General features: G+C 47.4%; 3 protein-coding genes across 10 annotated transcripts in view; 2 read left to right on the forward strand and 1 right to left on the reverse strand.

Annotated features, from left to right (window-relative positions):
- The window catches only part of LOC140119790 (uncharacterized), an 822,703-nt gene that overhangs the window by 15,016 nt on the left and 787,212 nt on the right, over positions 1-20,475 (forward strand). The gene's annotated exons all lie outside the window — the stretch shown is intronic.
- XNDC1N (XRCC1 N-terminal domain containing 1, N-terminal like) lies at positions 1,607-7,714 on the reverse strand. 4 transcript variants are annotated; one of them, XM_072139263.1, is made up of 10 exons: positions 7,674-7,714; positions 6,976-7,040; positions 6,482-6,620; positions 6,253-6,408; positions 5,469-5,623; positions 5,191-5,258; positions 4,772-4,986; positions 4,592-4,694; positions 2,415-2,509; positions 1,607-2,002 (listed from the first exon to the last, which is right to left on the reverse strand). In XM_072139263.1, exons 2-10 carry the CDS (start codon positions 7,018-7,020, stop codon positions 1,788-1,790), a joined length of 1,191 nt encoding a protein of 396 aa, XP_071995364.1. In that variant the 5' UTR covers positions 7,021-7,040; positions 7,674-7,714; the 3' UTR covers positions 1,607-1,787. The 4 variants fall into 4 exon arrangements, with proteins under 4 accessions (XP_071995364.1, XP_071995362.1, XP_071995363.1 ...); XM_072139261.1 differs by lacking the exon at positions 7,674-7,714 and adding an exon at positions 7,512-7,644; XM_072139262.1 differs by lacking the exon at positions 7,674-7,714 and adding an exon at positions 7,405-7,477.
- On the forward strand, positions 7,859-19,513 carry RNF121 (ring finger protein 121). Of its 2 annotated transcripts, XM_072139289.1 has the most exons (10): positions 7,859-8,008; positions 10,254-10,291; positions 10,401-10,542; positions 11,775-11,929; positions 13,029-13,136; positions 14,011-14,131; positions 14,254-14,387; positions 18,142-18,245; positions 18,564-18,572; positions 18,845-19,513. In XM_072139289.1, the coding sequence occupies exons 1-10, from the start codon at positions 7,943-7,945 to the stop codon at positions 19,183-19,185; spliced, it is 1,218 nt and encodes a 405-aa protein (XP_071995390.1). In that variant the 5' UTR covers positions 7,859-7,942; the 3' UTR covers positions 19,186-19,513. The 2 variants fall into 2 exon arrangements, with proteins under 2 accessions (XP_071995390.1, XP_071995389.1); XM_072139288.1 differs by lacking the exon at positions 18,564-18,572 and having other exon boundaries at positions 7,860-8,008; positions 18,142-18,243; positions 18,845-19,101.

The following is a 20,475-nucleotide window of genomic DNA, read 5'->3' on the forward strand; positions in this document are numbered from 1 at the left end:
CTCTCTGTGTTTGCGCGGCTTTCCCCCCACACTCCAAAACATACTGGTAGGTTGTTTAGATTGTGAGCCCCTTGGGGACAGGGACCAATTTGTCATGCTTTGTGCAGCGCTGCGTAATCTGTGTGCGCTATATAAATAAAGAATCATTATTATTAATCAAGACTTTTTATGGATATCTTTATGGAAGAGGCAAGAAGAAGCCATTTCTTAAAGGGCAGATTTGTGCAGTGACTGATTGTTGTCCTATGGACAGACTCTCCCACCTCGGCTGTAGATCTCTGCAGTTCATCCGGAGGGATCCTGGGCCTCTTGGCGTCATCTCTGATCAGTGTTCTCCTTGTTTCAGATGAAAGTTTAGAGGGACGGCCGGGTCTTGGGAGATTTGCAGGGTCTGATGCGCCTTCCATTACAATATGACGCTTGCACACGGCTCCTTGGGAGGTTTAAAGTTTGTGAAGTCTTTATGTATCCAAATCCGGCTTTAAACTTTAGTATGACGGGCCTGCCTGGTGGGTTCCTTCATGATGCAGAGCCCTGAGACCATCACAGAGCAGGTGGATTTATAGGGAGCCCTGATTACACACAGGGGGATTATATTCATCATCATCAGTCATTGGGTGCAGTCACACGTCCCGTTTAAAAACGCATTGCAATTGCTGAAGAGATTTGCCTAATAAAACAGTTAACACTCGCATTTACAAATGTTAATGCACACCTTAGCGCATGCGTTAATGGTTGCGTTTTGTGAACGCAAGTGTTAACAGCTGTTTAATTAGGGAAATCTATCTTTAGCTGGTGCAATGCGTCATTGCGACGTGTGACTGCACCATCAGAGACTGAACTTCTGTAGTGAGTTTGCTGCACTGAAAGTAAAGGGGCTGCATAATATTGCCGCCCCCCCCACACTTTTCAGTTTATTCTTTTTTTTACAAAAGTTTAAAATATCCAATAAATTTCATTCTACTTCACAATTGTGTCCCACTTGTAATTTTCTGGTGAAGAATCAAGAACAAGTTTATATCTTTATGTTTGAAGTCAGAAAAGTTCAAGGGGGCCGAAGGCTCTGTATGTAGCGCAATAGTTTGTGTGAAGATGCGCCATGTGTATGTACGTTCAGTAATGTGTGCTATATACATGTGTCATTATGTGTAATAGATGTGTGTGTAGTAGACAATTTTAACCCCTTAACTGCTTGACCCTTTTTTGCTTGTGTGTTTCTTTTCTTATTTTTCCATGTACAGAGCTGTTTGTGGGCTTGTTTTCTGCGTAACAAATGTAGGCTCATTAGCATAATATAAAAAAGTTAATTTCAGAAGGAAGGAGGCCATGGATAAATATAAGAAGATACCACAGTCCCAGTGCTTGGATCTACGAGTAATGTCCCTGGTTAAGCAGGATGGATTGTGATGGTAGATCCTTTAACAGGTGTAATGTGCAACCTACAGGTATAACACAGATCACCCAAGTTATTGCAGATCAGCACTGATTGAGTTAACTCCTGGTCCCCCGTCCTCGAGTGACTCCTACATATACACCCAAAGATCCACCCATTACCTGGCTCGGACGCTTATCTCTTACCACCAGTGATAGCACCAGACTCATCCCATGGGATCATACATTTATAAATAATTGTGCAGGGTTAAACGGAGTATTACAGCACAGAAGACATAGGGGGCGCAGTCTCTTCTCCTTCCCCTGAAAAAGTTATTTCCTGGCTCGAAAAGGGGCAGACGTTGTGGTGTCTGCAGTGCGGGGTCTCTGTAGTCCTCCCTGGTGGAGGTCAGCCTCTAGTCTCCGCACGTGCTGGCGTGTCGTTCTATCTCGTGGTCCTGGAAGTAGAAGCAGCACAGCGGGCACTGCACCCGGGACACATGGGGAGCGGCCGGCCGCCTCCCCACATCCTCCAAGTCATCATCAGAGGAGGAGAGGACAATGCTGGGGGAGTCCGGAGCTTCTCCACATGTGGCAGCATGGACCGGGAGGAGAGCGGCCGGAAAGTGTCCTATAATACATTATAACAGTGTAATACAGAATCGCAGCTACAATAAGAATATATCATAAGTTCATACATATGTTGCATCGTTGATAGTCGCCTGCCAACCCCCCCCCCTTTATAGCCCCCGTCCAGCGTCCATCAACCCCCCTTTATAGCCCCCGTCCAGCGTCCGTCAACCCCCCTTTATAGCCCCCGTCCAGCGTCCGTCAACCCCCCTTTATAGCCCCCGTCCAGCGTCCGTCAACCCCCCCTTTATAGCCCCCGTCCAGCGTCCGTCAACCCCCCCCCCCCTTTATAGTCCCGTCAGGCGCCTGACCCCCTGTGATGGTTATGTCTTGCAAAGGCCAACCCCCCCCCCCCCCCCCCCCGTGATATCTCCAATCTCTCTCTGATGATCAGTGCCCCCTTATGTCCTTACCTGCACAGATAGGACAGATGTTGCTTCCCGGGGGACTGTCGCTCTCTCTCCTTGCTGTCAGCCGTGTCTCTCTGTTATCAGCCTGCAGTCTCCTCCTGGTAGTAAATACACGTTACACATGTTGCTGCGGGCACACTCCCATCTTCCGCCTCTCATAGGATATACATGTCACAGAGTGATAACCACACCTGCCACCACTGACCCCGTCTGTTAGTGCTGAGTTTTGATGCAAAATGCAGTATAATCATGTGATGTTTCGGGGACCTTTGTTGTATGTTGTCAGTAGCAGCAGTACTGTGAAATATGGATTTATATTACAAGATTGTACCTTCTTCAAGTGCATTGGGGTTTATTCTCACACTGCAGCCAATGTCAAGTAGCATCCCTGGAAAGATGTATAGTTATACCTTTGTGTGTGTTGTTAGTAGCAGCAGGACTGTAAATAATGTTATCTCCCACAATCCCCCTGGTCAGCACAGCTTCTTCATACAGAGGAACGTGCAGCCACACTGCCACAGCAGGGAACAAGGAGCTGACTGCACATGCCCGACCGGAGAGCAGAGACAGTATACAGGTCGTTTCTATGGAAACTTTAAGTGTAGCAGGAGCTGTCAGGGCACAGGAATGACTTTGATTTCATGAAAAGGGGCAGAAGATTTAATGACACTGAATTAGTAAAGTGATAAGTGTGGGGAGATAAGGTATAGTGAGGTCAATCTTTGTCACCAGAGAACCCCTTTAAGGTGGTAGGATTAAAAGCAACTGTTATTCCATAATTTTAAAAGTATAAGTAGAATGCCATGACAAAAAAATAGAAAAAAACTGACACGTTTCAGATCTAAGCGATCCTTAATCGTAGTTCATACAAGGTGTGAGGCAAACAAATGTTATATGGGATCATCACCTATCAGCATCAGAGAGCGTCATCACAGGTAAGTATGCACCTTGAGAGGTAAAACAGCAGCCAAATACAAAAAATGAGTAAAGAACTAAAAAATGCACATTGAGTCTCTACGGTAGTTTAAGCCTGCAGGAATGTAAGAATCCAGTATTCCCTTCGAGAAGACAGTCCTGCTGCTACTCACAACACACACAAAGGTATGATTACACATCTCTTTAGTGACAATGTCTGCACAGAGAACAGCAGTGTGAGGACACACCACTTTATGAAGCTACAATCCTGGAATAAAAATCCATATTTCACAGTCCTACTGCTACTAACAAAAGGTCTGATCTAACATCTCTCCAGGGACAATACGACACTGCCTGCAGTCTATATGGTCCCACCTGCTGACAGTATCCATTGAAAGGGAACCTGTCAGCAGAAAGGCACATGGGGGAACATATGTAAAAGAGAGGCCAACACCTGTAAGCGCTCATTTGGATAACAGAAGAGTTTGTATGTAAGTAGAGGCCAAGTGTTTGGAAAATCAGCCCCCCTCCCCCCGTGTCATGTAGTCTGTGGTCAGGATGGAGAGAAGCGGTCCTCCTACACATCTAGCACCTTTTTAGAGATGTTCAGAGATGAAAACTGGCCCTTCAACCGTAGTCAGAACTTAAAGGGGAGCACCACTGTTTAGTACTCCTCATTACCAATGTAGAGTATGGCTGCAGCTGAAAATGTACACAGAAAGCATAGAAGTAGCAGAAATCCTTCCCTCTAATTCTGGGATTTTCCTTTGGAAATTTTACACCATTTACTTTAAGCCATTGGGAACACGTCAGTGCTATTCTGCAGGTCACTACCAATCAGATGATACCTATGTGGGTTATTCTAACCACCACAGCAAGGCAAGGCTTGGGCCATGTCTGTTGCCCCAAAGACACTGCTGTGCCCTTAGCTCTCTGCATCAATCTGCTACACAGCCTCTTCCCTCTGCTCCAAGTATAAGGAGTACCAGGCTGGTTGAACACTACAGCAGTCCGGAGAGCAGCTGTGAAATGGTTTTATGCAGAGAGCACAGAAGAGCGAGGACTGGAATATGAATCCATTTTTTTTCGTCTGGTGACTATTTTAAGCGCTGTACATCAATCAAAAGTGACCGTTGTGTTTCTTTAACCCTTTACTAGGGTAACACCAGGGGAGAGAGATGTATTTTGGGTGGAGCAGCCCTTTAAGTGGTTGTCACTTTGAGTGTGCTAGTCACCTCCCACCCATATCCAATGTAGGGTCTCACCTTTTTCCAGCCTCTCCCATTTTCAGTTGGCGACGCCCACTAGGAGTCACATGATCCTTTGGTGAGGGACGGAGCCTGGTTGTTAGGGTCTCAGGGCAAGAGCCTGTGGGGGTGAAGGTAGAGTATCAGAGGGATGGAACAGACTAATGCCCCCCGCCCGTGGTTCTGTCATTTACCCACCGGAAGATATGGGACTGTCTTCTTGCTGGCTGCCATTGCTTCCACCATGCAAGGGGATGGGCGGGCTGCGAGGTGCTGTGATCGGCTGACTGCGCTTCCTGCTTCTAGTGGCAGAGAGCTGCAGCATGCGGGCGGAGCGGCTCATACAGGCGGCAGCGGCGGGGGAGCGGGACACACTCTGGAGCTTGTCTATCAGCTTCTCCTGAATGTGGCTCCTGATGATGGTAAAACACACACTCTAGTCACATCCAGAGCTGCAATCACATTTCTGCTGGCCAGGAGATGGCAGCATATTACAGATAAATCTTCATATGCTTTAGTCAATCCAGCAGCCTCACAGGAGATGGTAATGTGGCTGCTACTGTAACAGAGAAAAGCTGCAGTGTAAAGAAAGGTGGAGATATCTGGAGGTTCCCTACCAGGTCTCTGGGTCCTCAGCATCTGTGGACTGTTCTCTAGGGTGAAGGGGTGAGACTGGGGAGGAGCCCTGGAGGAGGAAGAAAGCAGAGGTAACTCTGTGTATTAATGGGTGCTCCACCAACCCTGGTCACAGTCAGAGCACGATCACACCGCCACCCCTATCTCAGCCACAGTCAGCGCCCGATTTCCACCCCCCCCAACCCCCCTCCCCCCGCGGATAGCACCAGACCACGGAGGGGGAGGATCAAGGACTGACTATGTGGCTATAGTGCTGTACCTGTAGAGCCCGTTGTTCCTTCTCTTCCTCCGTGCTTGGGGTGGACCGGATCCGTATGAACATCAGGCCAAACTGCTCCTGCTTGTTAAAGGGCTGACTGCAGGAGACCCGCAGGCGATCCCACTTCTCTCCCGCAGCTTCCTCTAAGAAATCTCCTGGAGGTATTATTAAGGGTCTCATTTATCAACCACATGGGACTTGTCTCCAGTAACATCCAGAGCTGTATAAAGTAAAGGTACTATATATATATATACATTAAAAAGTCTCCTCTCCTTACCTCTGGATGCAGCTGTAGGCCATATCCTCTATGCTAAGTTCTATCAGTGGTACAGATTGTATTCAGATCTCTTTACATTTTTCACGCTTTGGCCAATTAGCAAGATCATAAAAGTTCCTTTTTTTGCTCATTAATGTGCTCCCTGCCTCATCTTGACAGACAAGATGAAATGTAGATATTTTTAAAAATGTATTAAAGGGGGTTTTCCCACAAAGCAAGTTATCAAGGGGGTCTGATCACGAGGGGTACAATTGGGGCACAGGAACCTCCATTGGACCCTTCGTCGCTCCCCAGGATTAATGGAGCAGATGGCTGAGCATGACCGTTCTACTCCATTTATCTCTATGGAGTGGACAGAGGTTGCTTGGCAATCCCATTTGATTTTACCAATTGGCTGCAATGCAAGTGAAACAGTGAAAAATGTAAAGGGGTCTGAATACTTTTCCGTACCCACTGTATGTCCTCTCACACTCCAGTCACATCCAGGGCTGCGGTTTGTCTCTTTACCTTCTTTGAACATGCGGACGCCTCTGTGGTTCTTCATGGCCCGCGAGTCGGCCGGTGACATCAGTGTGGTGGTGGGGAGCAGCGTGGTGAACCCTCTATCCACAGGCCAGATGGAACGCCCCACATCGATCTGAATGAAGGCTGAACCACTGTTTCCTGCAGATGGGGGAAGACACTTAGTCACAGCCACACAGACAGGGGACAACATGGTCTGCTCCAGCTGTGGTACCTATATCAATGTATGCAATGTGACAGGCGTGCTCCAGCTGCAACTCCACCCTGAGCTGCCGACTGCGCTCCTGGGGGCCACTGAGCCATGGCCGGACAGCGTTATCCATCAGAAGGTTCTCCACTGGGTATTTAGGGTCCTGGAATAGTTGGAAACAAGGTCTGAACCTCAGTGTCACCTGTTCCTCTACAGTTATCGGACAAGCCATCACAGCAGGCAGCAAAGCAAGAAGTTATGTATTATTTAACAGTATATACTGCCCTCTAGTGGCCAGTACACAGTGCCAGTGGCTTATTTACAGTCATGTGATTAGGACAGACACTCTTGCAGCAGGCAGTAAAGTGAGGCACAACGGTTTTTCTAAAAAAAATATACTGCCCTCTAGTGGCCAACATGACTATACACAGATCAGGAGATCAGAATAACCTCCCTGCTCCTGGATAGTATCTGCTGTGCTATGGGACAAAGTGGTGCATTCTGGGGCGGCCGCGCACCTGGGAGCTAAAGGACACGATGTGACGGATTTTGATTGGCGCCATCTGGAGGAAGCACGTGGTATCTGCAAGGGAGAACAGAAAGATTATCAGCTCAGGAAATAATCACAATAAGGACTAGGGGAGGGGTACACTGGGTTATAGTGAGGGGAGGACATGGGGTAACACAAGGGGAGGGGTACACGGGGTTACAGTGAGGGGAGGACATGGGGTAACACTAGGGGGATGGGTTGGAGTACATGGACTCTTAAGTACAAAAAGAACATAGACCTGACTGTCTGCAGTGACTATTGGTGCGGTAGGAGAACATCAAGCTGATTATCACCGCCCCTTTGACACATTCCCCTCTGATCTGCATTATATGGGGCGTGGTCTATGTACCGGTGACCCACCACTCACAGGCCCCTGACACCCGGCTCTGGCAGTCACCTGCTAACCGAGGATCCTCACGATCACAAACCCAGCGACTCTCCAAATTTCCCGCGTCCAGCCCAGTCTGTGACATCCCAAACACCAGAGGCCTAGCACTCAGTCACCTTGTGTCCCCTGAAGACGCGCCATTTTTCCGAAGAATTTTGCTATAGTTCCTATAGGAAGTCAGTCTCCGATAAAATGGCGATCAACGATATCCAACGTGGTGACTGGAGACACATTCTCTATCATGGACGTACAGAAGCGTGAGGGAAAGCAGAGCTTACTGATACGGCGCTCACGTGTAAAGTAATAACATAATACGCGTGTCTCGTCACGCGCAGGCAGGACACGGTCTTTCTAATATTCACACATCATCAGCAGGGTGTAGCAACATGGCCGCCTCCCTACGTCATCTGTCAAAAGTGTGGGTCACGTGGGTAGGGATTCCCGCATCAGCTGGTTGTTACTGCTTTTTCTAATTGGATGAGCGCCGGCGCCGGAAGTCGTTCTCTGATTGGCTCATGTCACCCGGAACTCGCAGTCGTGGCGCAAGATGGCTGCGGCTGTGCTGGAGGTGGAAGTCGGGGAAGCCGGGGTGAGGGAGGCGGCGGTGGAGGAGGTGAGAGCAGCCGCGGAGGGAGGCCGGGAGCAGATACCATACCCGGGGACCGCAGCGCCATGTACTACCCCGTCATGTCCTCTGCACCTGTCACATGTCCTCTGCACCTCCACCCCCTCTGTGTCCTGTCCCATACCCCGTTCTGTGCCCCCGTGTCCCACCCCTCTCCCTCCTGCTGCCCCATCTACCCCTGCGCCACCGTACCCCTCCTCCTAGTCATTTTGCATCTTCCATCCCCGTCTCCTGCCCCTGTGTCCCCCTCCCTCCCTCTGTTCCCTCTTTCCTTTGGTTCTTTGTTACAAGCTGTCACCACAGATAGAGAGATATTGGCCTAAACGAAGTCAGGATACAATTTTAACAGACCCTCAGCTGTGAGCAGTATTGGTCCTGGAAAGGATTTCAGCATCTGGATGTAAGATATTATTCTGCCTGAGGAAAGGAGAGGAACCGGATCAGTCAGAAACCTGCAGGACCGGATCCCCCGCACCCCCAGGGAGAGTCCTAGCTGTGCCAGGCGCCCTTCCCCCTCCTGTCACCATATGCTCAGTGACTAGTGCCCCCCTGTGTAGTGTGCTGAATCTTATCTTTAATATGACACCATCAGGGTGTTTAGGTGCTATAGAAGCACAGATTGGGGTGAAAGAAGTGACTCTGCCTCTAAGCTTATCTCGGGCAACATATGACTCTTATTATTTTTCATAGATAAACAGATGAGATCTCACTGAAAAGAGGGACCCCAACCCTCGAATAATTTAATTGGGTCAAATCTGCTGACAGGTTCCCTATCTTCTATCTATCTTATCTATGTAAGACTCCAGGACCTGTCATTTTTGGAGATCTGTTACTGCTTGCTGGTGGTACATTGTAACAGCAAAATTCATGTATACTGTAATAACTGTTCTATTGCAGTACAAGATAGAAATAAGACCCCCAAGGTTTAAAGTTTCGTAACTACAATTTATTACCAAATAATTTGTAATGTGTCAGTTTATAAGGTTGTTAGAATTCAAAAATATCCTGTCTGCTTTGCAGGGAAAAAAATCTAAAAACACAATTTGACTGCTTGATTTTTTTTCATGTGGGAAAAAATAAAGGAAAAAATAAAAATTCCTAATAATTCTAATCGCCCTCCTTTTCCTAGAACTGATATAAATTACACCAACTAATTTATAAACAGGTTATGTATCTCCTCATGCCAAAAGTCCCAATCAAATTATGTAACCAGTTATTTCCCACTGTGACCCCCCCATAACGGAAAATAGCGTCCGAATTGACACCTTTTTGCCATTTTGCGACTCATAATAAATGTACAAAAAGTGATCAAAAAGTCACAGTCCCTAAAATGGTAGCACTGAAAATGTCATCGCGTCCGGCGAAAATGACACCTTGTACAGTTCCGTACACTGAAGTATGGGAATTGTTAGTGTCAAAAGATGGCAAAAGAGATTTATTTTTATTTTTTGGTACAAAAGTTGTGAATGTCCTTGCACATATTTGCCTTCTGGGACAAGTTTCTACATAGTCCAACTGCACGGGTAGATGTCCTTTAAGACTTGTGGTTAGTGTATGCTGCAAGATAAATTCAGGTCTGTGGAGTCGGTAAGCATAACCTCCGGCTCCTCAATTACCTGAACTGCTACTCCAGCTGCAACAAAATGGTCACTGACTCCACAGTCCTGTTTTCCTGGTCCCTTTAGCATCTCAACTAAAAGGGTGTCAGGGGTGCATAAGCATGGATCCTGGTGTTATATTAATTTTAAGGCTGAGGGTTTATCCTTCAGACTTCAGGATGATATACCCCGGGCTCCAGTAGCTCCTCTGCCATTCATGTCTTTAGGGTCTGGATGGTTTTGCTGAAGACTTCTCTGCTCTAGGGGGCGCTCCCGTTGTAGATGGGGATGTAATAGCATATGGTGGGTGTAGTAGTAGTAGGCCCTGGGTGTAGCTTGGCACTGACTTCTCGCACTGTTTGCTCACGTTACGGGCGCTCTACAATATTTGTTTAAAGTTGACAAGAAGACGCCGGAGGCGCGAGGTGTTACCTTCACTCGCTGCAAATTTGACCTTGATCTGTAGGCCCCCACAATCCTCTACAGGAGTCATGCAGTAACCCGCACAGTGCAGAGACTAGACACAAGTAGCCAGCATGTTCATGGTTGATAACAGAATAGATTGTATTCTCCTGTACAGTCTCCTCTCCCCCGGGATGTAATGGCTGATAACAGAGTAATTTTGTCTCTTGCAGTTTGATCTCTCTGACTTGGCCCCTGAAGAACGATGGAGGTGAGAGATGATATATAAGCGTGAGCGGGGCTGTGACTACCTCTGACACATGATATACCGTCAGGGGGCGGGGCTATGACTACCTCTTACATCTCGTATCTGGTTGCAGGGTGGAGCACGCCAGGATGCATGCCAAGCATCGGGGGCACGAGGCTATGCACGCGGAGATGGTCCTCATCCTCATCGCTACTCTGGTGGTGGCACAGCTGCTGCTGGTGCAGTGGAAGCAGAGACATCCGCGCTCCTACAATGTAAGGATCTTCCTACTGGTGTGAGCACATGGACGGCATCCTGGGACTTGTAGCGTCAGGCTACAGATGGGCACGGCACGCTGGGACTTAGTGTCAGGCTACAGATGGGCATGGCACGCTGGGACTTGTGGCGTCGGGCTACAGATGGGCACGGCATGCTGGGGCTTGTAGTGTCAGGCTACAGATGGGCACGGCACGCTGGGACTTGTAGTGTCAGGCTACAGATGGGCATGGCACGCTGGGACTTGTAGTGTCAGGCTACAGATGGGCACAGCATGCTGGGACTTGTAGTGTCAGGCTACAGATAGGCACGGCACGCTGGGACTTGTAGTGTCAGGCTACAGATGGGCACGGCACGCTGGGACTTGTAGTGTCAGGCTACAGATGGGCACAGCATGCTGGGACTTGTAGTGTCAGGCTACAGATAGGCACGGCACGCTGGGACTTGTAGTGTCAGGCTACAGATGGGCATGGCACGCTGGGACTTGTAGTGTCAGGCTACAGATGGGCATGGCACGCTGGGACTTGTAGTGTCAGGCTACAGATGGGCACAGCATGCTGGGACTTGTAGTGTCAGGCTACAGATGGGCACGGCACGCTGGGACTTGTAGTGTCAGGCTACAGATGGGCACGGCACGCTGGGACTTGTAGTGTCAGGCTACAGATGGGCACGGCACGCTGGGACTTATAGTGTCAGGCTACAGATGGGCACGGCACGCTGGGACTTATAGTGTCAGGCTACAGATGGGCACGGCACGCTGGGACTTGTGGCGTCGGGCTACAGATGGGCACGGCACGCTGGGACTTGTAGCCTCAGGCTACAGATGGGCACGGCACGCTGGGACTTGTGGCGTCGGGCTACAGATGGGCACGCCACGCTGGGATTTGTGGCGTTGGGCTACAGATGGGCACGCCACGCTGGGATTTGTGGCGTCGGGCTACAGATGGGCACGCCACGCTGGCATTTGTGGCGTCGGGCTACAGATGGGCACGCCACGCTGGGATTTGTGGCGTCGGGCTACAGATGGGCACGGCACTCTGGGACTTGTAGCTTCAGGCTACAGATGGGCACGCCACGCAGCGCTATCTCGTGGCTGAAATTGTTCAATGTCTACCTTTTTGATACTCCAGTCACATCCAGAGCTGCGTTTAGTTCTTACAGAAGTGTATTGTGATTAGAAGACTAGTGGATGATCACACAACTAATGTAGCGTCCTTCTACTTCCCTGCAGATGGTGACTCTGTTCCAGATGTGGATTGTTCCAGTCTACTTCACTGTGAAGCTGCACTGGTGGAGATTCCTGGGAATCTGGATTATCTTTTCTCTCATCACTGCATTTATAACCTACAGAGCCACACGCAAACCTCTGGAGCAGACCACTCCCAGGTGACATCCCCTATTGCACTGATCTGGCAAGCTTTGAGCAGCACTGCGGAATCTGTATCCGCTATATAAAGGAATTATTATTATACCCCAGATCTGCACTCACTATTATGCTGGTGGAGTGACTGTGTACTGATCCTGAGTTACATCCTGTATTATACCCCAGAGCTGCACTCACTATTCTGCTGCTGGTGCAGTCACTGTGTACATACATGACATTACTTATCCTGTACTGATCCTGAGTTACATCCTGTATTATACTCCAGAGCTGCACTCCCTATTCTGCTGCTGGTGCAGTCACTGTGTACATACATGACATTACTTATCCTGTACTGATCCTGAGTTACATCCTGTATTATACTCCAGAGCTGCACTCACTATTCTGCTGCTGGTGCAGTCACTGTGTACATACATGACATTACTTATCCTGTACTGATCCTGAGTTACATCCTGTATTATACTCCAGAGCTGCACTCACTATTCTGCTGCTGGTGCAGTCACTGTGTACATACATGACATTACTTATCCTGTACTGATCCTGAGTTACATCCTGTATTATACCCCAGAGCTGCACTCACTATTCTGCTGCTGGTGCAGTCACTGTGTACATACATGACATTACTTATCCTGTACTGATCCTGAGTTACATCCTGTATTATACCCCAGAGCTGCACTCACTATTCTGCTGCTGGTGCAGTCACTGTGTACATACATGACATTACTTATCCTGTACTGATCCTGAGTTACATCCTGTATTATACTCCAGAGCTGCACTCACTATTCTGCTGCTGGTGCAGTCACTGTGTACATACATGACATTACTTATCCTGTACTGATCCTGAGTTACATCCTGTATTATACCCCAGAGCTGCACTCACTATTCTGCTGCTGGTGCAGTCACTGTGTACATACATGACATTACTTATCCTGTACTGATCCTCAGTTACATCCTGTATTATACCCCAGAGCTGCACTCACTATTCTGCTGCTGGTGCAGTCACTGTGTACATACATGACATTACTTATCCTGTACTGATCCTCAGTTACATCCTGTATTATACCGCAGAGCTGCACTCACCATGTCTCTTTCTTGCTCCCACAGGTTGGTGTATAAGTGGTTCCTGCTGCTTTATAAGATGAGTTACGCTACAGGGATTGTGGGATACATTGCTGTGATGTTCACGCTCTTTGGTCTGAATCTCTTGTTTCGGTGAGTCTGTCTGTCTGTCATGTGCATGTGATGCTGGTGATGTAGTCGGTGGGGGAGGGGTGACACTGTTTAGTCTGTTACATAGCAGGCCTTCTTGGTTGAAAGATGTATTACTGGCGCTCTCCACTAGAGGTCACCTGTATAATACTAGAGATCTGTAATGTCTACAGGGTTGTACTGCCTGTATATGATGTGTACTGCCTGAAAAAAGAACACTTAATCTAGTATTTAATTTGAAACTATTAAAAATGGGGCCACTCTACAGCCAACAGTTACATCAATCAGGCATTCAGTATAGGTGCAGAAGTCGGGGGTCCCTCACTTTGATATTCCCAACCATGCATTTGCTATCTGCACACTACTGACAAACATACGTGGGTGGGTGTGGCACAGGGAGGTACGCGCTCGGCGCCTCATGCGCGCGACCGTGCGCACGGCTCTCCTTCACTTCCTATGCGCCGAGCGCGTACCTCCCTGCGCCGGAGCAGCTTCGGCCATAAAGTTTAAAAAGTGTTTTAAACCCCGATACAGCGGTTTAAAATACTAACAAAAATAAGCTCCGGCACCAGCTCACCCTGAGCTGGTGCTCGGTAGTTCCCTCTTATACCTGCCACTTCAAGTGGTAGGTTTCCTTTAAGGCTGCATGCACACATAGCCTCTCCCCTCACTATAACAATGCACGGCGTACGGGCATGTCCTATCTCTTTCTCGTGTACAGAGCGGCATGTAGCTCATGGAGACCCCCATTGATCAGCAGGTGAGGCACTATCCTGTGGACAAGCCCTTCAAATGATGAGATCACACAGCCACTATTGTGCCCCCATGTTCACCCAGTGTTGGGACTCAATCGCTCACGTTAGTTTCTGTCTTACAGAATAAAGCCGGAGGACGCCATGGACTTTGGGATCTCGCTCCTCTTTTATGGATTGTATTACGGGGTGCTGGGCAGGGACTTTGCTGAAATGTGTGCAGATTACATGGCGTCCACCATAGGTGTAAGTAGCCGTCACCTCTTTACCACCCGCTGCTGGTTCAGAGCCTGGATATTGTATTGTGGGAGATTGTATGTGTATAGATGACTGCATATAGCACCGTGTTGTGACTCTGTCGCCTTCAGTTCTACAGCGCGTCAGGGATGCCCACCAAGCATCTGTCGGACAGCGTGTGCGCCGTGTGCGGGCAGCAGATATTCGTGGATGTGAATGAAGAAGGAATCATAGAGAACACTTACAGACTGTCCTGCAACCATGTGTATCCTTACTGTAGTGCTGCCGCACGTGGACCAATCCAACACTTCATGGCACAATGTCAGCTCATAGGTGGCTGATGGTGTGCTGGTCACTAGATATATATATATATAACACATTGGGGCAGATCTATCAAGCAGTCTGAAAGTCAGAATATTTCCAGTTGCCCATGGCAACCAATCACAGCTCAGCTTTCATTTCACCAGTGCTCATGAATATTTTAAAGGGGAGCTGTGATTGGTTGCCATGGGCAATTGGAAATATTCTGACTTTCAGACTGCTTGATAAATCTGCCCCATTGTCTTCTCATACACATAGTATAAGTCCCATCTGCCCTAAGTAGGTTTCGCCACTTTAGAGCAAAGAAATGTCACAAATAAGGAATCTGGCAGTGCACTACATACATGGCACTCTCTCCTCGCTCTGACACAATTCAATGAAATTCTTATACACCTCTAACTACAAAACAATTCACTCCACCTTCTGGAGATATGTCTGCTGCAAGCAGACGCCTGCCAGTCCTTTTTATCTATTTTTATCATTGGATTTGTTTGTAGTTATAGGGGTATTCCAGGAATCAGTATAATTCATATACAAATGAGTCAGTAAATAGAAGCTAATATGTAATTAGTAGTTTTGCAGTTGACATAGACTGTAATGAAGTGTTAAAGGGAACCTGTCACCAGGCACCTAATTTTTACTAAAGACAGATTGTAAAAGCCCATTACACCTGCCGTGCACATCTGCCTCTCTGCCTTTTCTAAGCATTTGCATTACAATATAATTGTGTGTTATAACTTACTCTTGCATCCATGACAGAATCATGGGGTAGTCACAGGGGTTGGGCTTTGGTTTGGATGCATTTCAAAAAACATGTGACTTGTCTGAGCTGCAGGATGCCTCCATCTTTGTGCTCCTGTACAGATCTGTCCCTCCCCCACTGATGTCCAGGCTGTAACCTCTGAGAAGGAGCAGGAGGAGGAGCTGTACAGGAGCACAAAGGAGGGGGGGCAAGATCTGAGGAGGAAGTAACACAGACAAGGCACGTGTTGTTTTTTTAAATGCATCCAAACCAAAGTCCAACCCCTGGGACTACCCCAGGATTTTGTCAGGGTGCAAGGTAAGTTATAACACACAATTATACTGTAATGCAAATGCTTAGAAAAGGCAGAGAGGAAGATGTGCACTGCAGGTGTAATAAGTTCCTGCAACCTGTCTTTAGTGAAAATGAGGTCCCTGGTGGCAGGTTCCCTTTAAAATGCTACTGGCCCTTTAATCAGTCCGTTAATTTCCTCTGCGCGGAGAAGACTCAGGACAGAAGATGACGCTGGTCACATGTCCAAATCACATGATCACCACTACGTTTGGCTGTAAGCTGTTGGTTGCAGTATGGCCAGTGTTGTGGTGATGGCAGTTACACATCATTACTATGGTAACAGAGCAGGACAATCTGTTACATCATCACGGGGAGCAGAGCATAAGAGGGAGGAGGAGTTACTGAGAACTAAAGGATCATGGGAGTTGTAGTTTCCAGTGGTGACCATCTTGGTGATAACTTCATGTAAAATCTGCTTGGTTTTGGGGTGCCAGTTCATATTAAATTAACAATATTCAATGGATCTTTATAGGGGATTTATTAAGGGTACAATACAGGGTAATACACATAGAGCGTAAACTAACTAAGGGACAGAGAGATAGTAGGGAAGGAAGTGCTCTAACTAAAGATCTGTATACCATCTTATATACACACACACATTGCCCATCATCCCACCTCCACCACTGTCTTGGCCAATCCAATGATGATGTAGAGTCAATATCTTCTTATCACACAACTTGCAGGACAAGTAACTTGAGTCTTTGCTCTCCCCCAACATCTGGGAGAATCCCCAGGGGCAATGACAAGCAGCTGTCCTCAGTGTTGTCAGGATAGCCCCAGCCTCCAGGTGTAATAGCACAGTCCATTGTAATCACATGCAGCTGTCTCTACAATCTTTATTAGGGGCAATGTAGGCATTTATGGCTTAGTTCTTCTTCTGTACACAAAGACCCTTACACTGTCTCAAGCCACATCATGTTATATTTCCAACACTTCACCTACTTTAGAGAGGCCATAAAATTTAGTGAATCATAAAATCAAACTATTTAAGCCACATTTTGTGACTAATGACATTGAGTTTTGTTATATTCATTTATTTATAGCATCATTGGTTTTTGTATCAGACGTTCATATTCCCGGAATATCTCTTTAAGGTTCAGTTCACACTTTATTCGGCAGGTTTCATTAGAACAAGAATGCACAGCCTGCGTCCCACGGCACAACCAGAGCATTGTGTTGCGCTTCCAGCAGAGGCCAATATGCGCTGCCATCAGTAAGGCAGGGGACCGGGCAGTGGTGAGTGTATCAGACCAGTCCTGACCTGGTACCTCCTGTTAGGACCCAGGGCACTGCAGTACCTGGAGGGAGGGTGGCCCCGAGCAGGGAGGATAAGTCGGTCTGTACTCGCCACTCAGCTCTTCTACTGCTGCAGGGGCTGTAGTAGGGGCTGTTTTAAAATGTATAATTATGTTAATGAGCCAGAAGGGTTCCTTGGGGTGTTATTAAATTTATGGAGATTAAAGGGGTTTTCCCATCTGGGCATTTAGATTTAATTAAATTCATTTGCCTTATGTAAACATTTCTTCAATTGGATGTTAATAAAAAAAAATGTTCCTGTGTGAAGATAAATGTAGCCATGTTGTCCCTTAGAAACGAGAAAGCTTCCTCGGATACGACTACGTCACACTCTGGCAGCGGTGGCCAGACTTGCACTATAGAGTCCTGCCGGACCACCAGGATTCAGCAATCATTACTACAGGACGGGTGTAGGACCTGCAGTAACTCCCAGACATTTCATATACAAAAACCTTTTGTTTCTTTGTGCAATCCCTCCAGCAGAGATGACTGTATCCGAGGAAGCCATCTCGTTTCTAAGGGACAACATGGCTACATTTATGAGAAATTATCTTCACACGGGAAATTTTTTTTTAATAACATCCAATTGAAGAAATGTTTACATATGGCAGATTAATGAAACTGAATGTGAATGCCCAGGCGAGAGAATACCCCTTTTAACTATGAGTAAGCGTCCCTGGTTTATCATGACGGATTTCCTTTTACACTTAATTTCTTTGTGTGTGTGTCTTAATACTGTAGTTGGGCCTGCTATGGGGGCAGCAGTGAGCTGCGTTTCTAGGTTTGGTTTGATAAGGTCCTGCTTGTACAGGCGGTCCCCTACTTAAGGACACCTGACTTACAGACAACTCATAGTTACAGACGGACCCCTCTGCCCACTGTGACCTCTGGTGAAGCTCTCTGGATGCTTTACTATAGTCCCAGACTGCAATGATCAGCTGTAAGATGCCTGTAATGAAGCTTTATTGATAATTCTTGGTCCAATTACACCAAAAATTTTGAAACTCCAATTATCACTGGGGCAAAAGAAAAAAAATTGTCTAGAACTTCCATTATAAAATATACAGTTTCGACTTGCATACAAATTCAACTTAAGAACAAACCTCCAGACCCTATCTTGTATGTAACCCGGGGACTGCCTGTACTGGAAACGCTCAGTGATGATTTGTTACCTCTCATCATGACATGTAAGCCCTCTACTGGTCAGCAGGGGAACAGCAGCTGGTCATCCTGCAGGGGGTCATATATTATACATCTCTGTTAACTCTTCATGTGCTGCTATTTCCTTGACGTCGCTTCTTTCCAGATTTCATGAGTTCTGTATCCGGGGCTGGTGCATCGTGGGGAAGAAACAGACGTGTCCATACTGCAAGGAGAAGGTGGACCTCAAGAGGATGTTCAGTAACCCGTATCCTTTACCATCCGTCTGGTATTCTGGGGTGGGGGTGGGGGGCGTGGGGTCGGAGGTGGGAGAGGGGACAGCAATGCTACAGACTGGTAGGAAAGTATAGGGACATTATTTCAATCAAGTCACTCACACTCGCTGTGTAACATCACAGGTGTTGAGACCAATGCAGGGTGTAGTTGGCCTCTACCTAGAATAATGCATATTAAAGTGTTTTGTTATAGCTACCCCCTCTCCGGAGAGTAGGAATCCTGTTATAACTAAGAGGCAGGTCAAGTATTACCTGGGTGTCCTCTGGGTGCCGTATTATATCCATGTTATACCCTGCCTGGGTGTCCTGTGGGTGCCGTATTATGCCCATGTTATACCCTGCCTGGCTGTCCTGTGGGTGCAGTATTATACCTATGTTATACCCTGCCTGGCTGTCCTGTGGGTGCCGTATTATGCCCATGTTATACCCTGCCTGGCTGTCCTCTGGGTGCCGTATTATACCCATGTTATACTCTGTATGGGTGTCCTCTGGGTGCCGTATTATATCTATGTCTAGCTCCTGTTGGTACATTATTTTATATTTGTTATACCCTGCCTTGACTCTTGCTCTCAGCTGGGAGCGCCCCCACGTCATGTACGGGCAGCTGCTGGACTGGTTGCGGTACCTGGTGGCGTGGCAGCCCGTCATCATTGGACTGGTACAAGGCATCAACTATTGTCTGGGGCTGGAGTGAGCCGCCTGCACGGCTTCCTGAGGAGCTCCTGCGCCATCCTGAGGGCAGAGGTGGAGTTGCTGGCAGTGGCGCCTTCTCTGGATTTCTCCTGTTTTCCCCCTTTTATAGCCAATGGAGCTGCTCGGACGCTCTCCTCCGCAGTGTTAGCCGCTGCCAAGCCGGACACCGCCTAACCCCCTCCCCCGGATTGTATTTATTTATATCGCCGTCTCGTCTGTAATTTTATTTGGCATTACAAGATTTTCTCTCATTAGTTGTCAACCACTAAAATGCGTCCACATCCTGAGCCGCCATCAACTACAGGGGCGGAGCTCTATCAGTTGGGCGTGTCCTCCGTTTTCCACACAGGTGGAGGGGTTATTTATAGGTTACACGTTTCGTCACGGTCGGATTTCATAATTTTATTCGGTTCTATGAAATTAATTTTTTAATTGTGGGAGGAGCCTGGGGTTGCGTGGATTTTGTACAGCTGAGGATTTGTAAGTATGGACTCTGTAAGGAATAAAGAAAACACTCAATAAACACTCCTGGCAGCCGCGGCCATGATACATGTTGTGCCCTATCATTGTCATCTTTCAGTTCACAGGCAGTCAGGGAATATTTTGGCACCCAGCATTACTAGGCATCATGGGATTGATAGTAAGAAACAGTGTAACAAACCCCCCCCTGCTGCGTGTAATCCAAGCAAAGGGTTCTGCAGAGGTTTTGTTTCAATTATACCTGCTTTTAGGATCTCTTTTGGCTGTCTGGTTGTCCACAGCTGAAGATTTGTTACCGTATATTGATATTTTCTAAGCACAAATCTACTTCTATCGCTGGTGGCTATAAGAATATAAAAGCTTATTGATTTTACCTAGACTGATACAGTGTAACAAAATCTCAGTTGTGAGAATGTCAGGATAGTGGATGCTACCATTCATTTACAGCAAGCAGGATTCTGGTGAAGATTAGAAGAGACTTTTTGTATGTTGTAAAATACATGCATCTTTCATTGATGATAGTGCAGCGCAGCACAACCAAACTTGCTGCGGAATCTTGTTAGGTCACACACACTGCTCCTCAACTATGGAGAAAACGAGCCAATGAGAAGAAAGGCGGGAAAAGAGTCTGAGCTGAGGTAATTTATAGGAGAGAAGAGAAATATCACTGTCCTGAGGTAAAAATCTGAGAATATGATGAGAGAGAAAGCTGCAGAGATGAGAGGGAAGAGACATCCATCTACCGGGGAGGAATAAGAGACACTGGAGTGCAGGAGGAGGCTCTACCGGGGGAGAGTTACCAATACTAATGAGGTAAGAGACAGAGATCCAATTCTTGTACAGATGTAGTGAGAGGGGTACAGATGCCTATTTACCTGTAACACAGGTGGGATGGAGCTAATTCTCCTGGACCAGTTCTTAAAAAAACACAAGAAAAGACTCAATTCTGAGGAATCGGTCAGAACTGTGAGGCGGTCCTCAAGAGGTGACATATACAGCTATGGCAGCTATGGAAATGTGGTGACAGGATC

This window comes from Engystomops pustulosus, chromosome 2 (assembly GCF_040894005.1).
Source record: "Engystomops pustulosus chromosome 2, aEngPut4.maternal, whole genome shotgun sequence".
Lineage (NCBI taxonomy): Eukaryota > Metazoa > Chordata > Amphibia > Anura > Leptodactylidae > Engystomops > Engystomops pustulosus.

Excerpts from the sequence above, each read along its gene's own strand:
- XNDC1N (XM_072139260.1), bottom strand. The coding sequence starts at position 7,333 with ATGCAGATCAGAGGGGAATGTGTCAAAGGGGCGGTGATAATCAGCTTG. Across the intron at positions 5,624-6,252 it reads CGTCCGCATGTTCAAAGAAG|GAGATTTCTTAGAGGAAGCT; the intron begins GTAAAGAGACAA and ends TAATACCTCCAG. Across the intron at positions 4,695-4,771 it reads AGACAGTCCCATATCTTCCG|GCTCTTGCCCTGAGACCCTA; the intron begins GTGGGTAAATGA and ends TCACCCCCACAG.
- RNF121 (XM_072139289.1), top strand. The coding sequence starts at position 7,943 with ATGGCTGCGGCTGTGCTGGAGGTGGAAGTCGGGGAAGCCGGGGTGAGG. Across the intron at positions 10,292-10,400 it reads GCCCCTGAAGAACGATGGAG|GGTGGAGCACGCCAGGATGC; the intron begins GTGAGAGATGAT and ends ATCTGGTTGCAG. Across the intron at positions 14,132-14,253 it reads ACATGGCGTCCACCATAGGT|TTCTACAGCGCGTCAGGGAT; the intron begins GTAAGTAGCCGT and ends TGTCGCCTTCAG.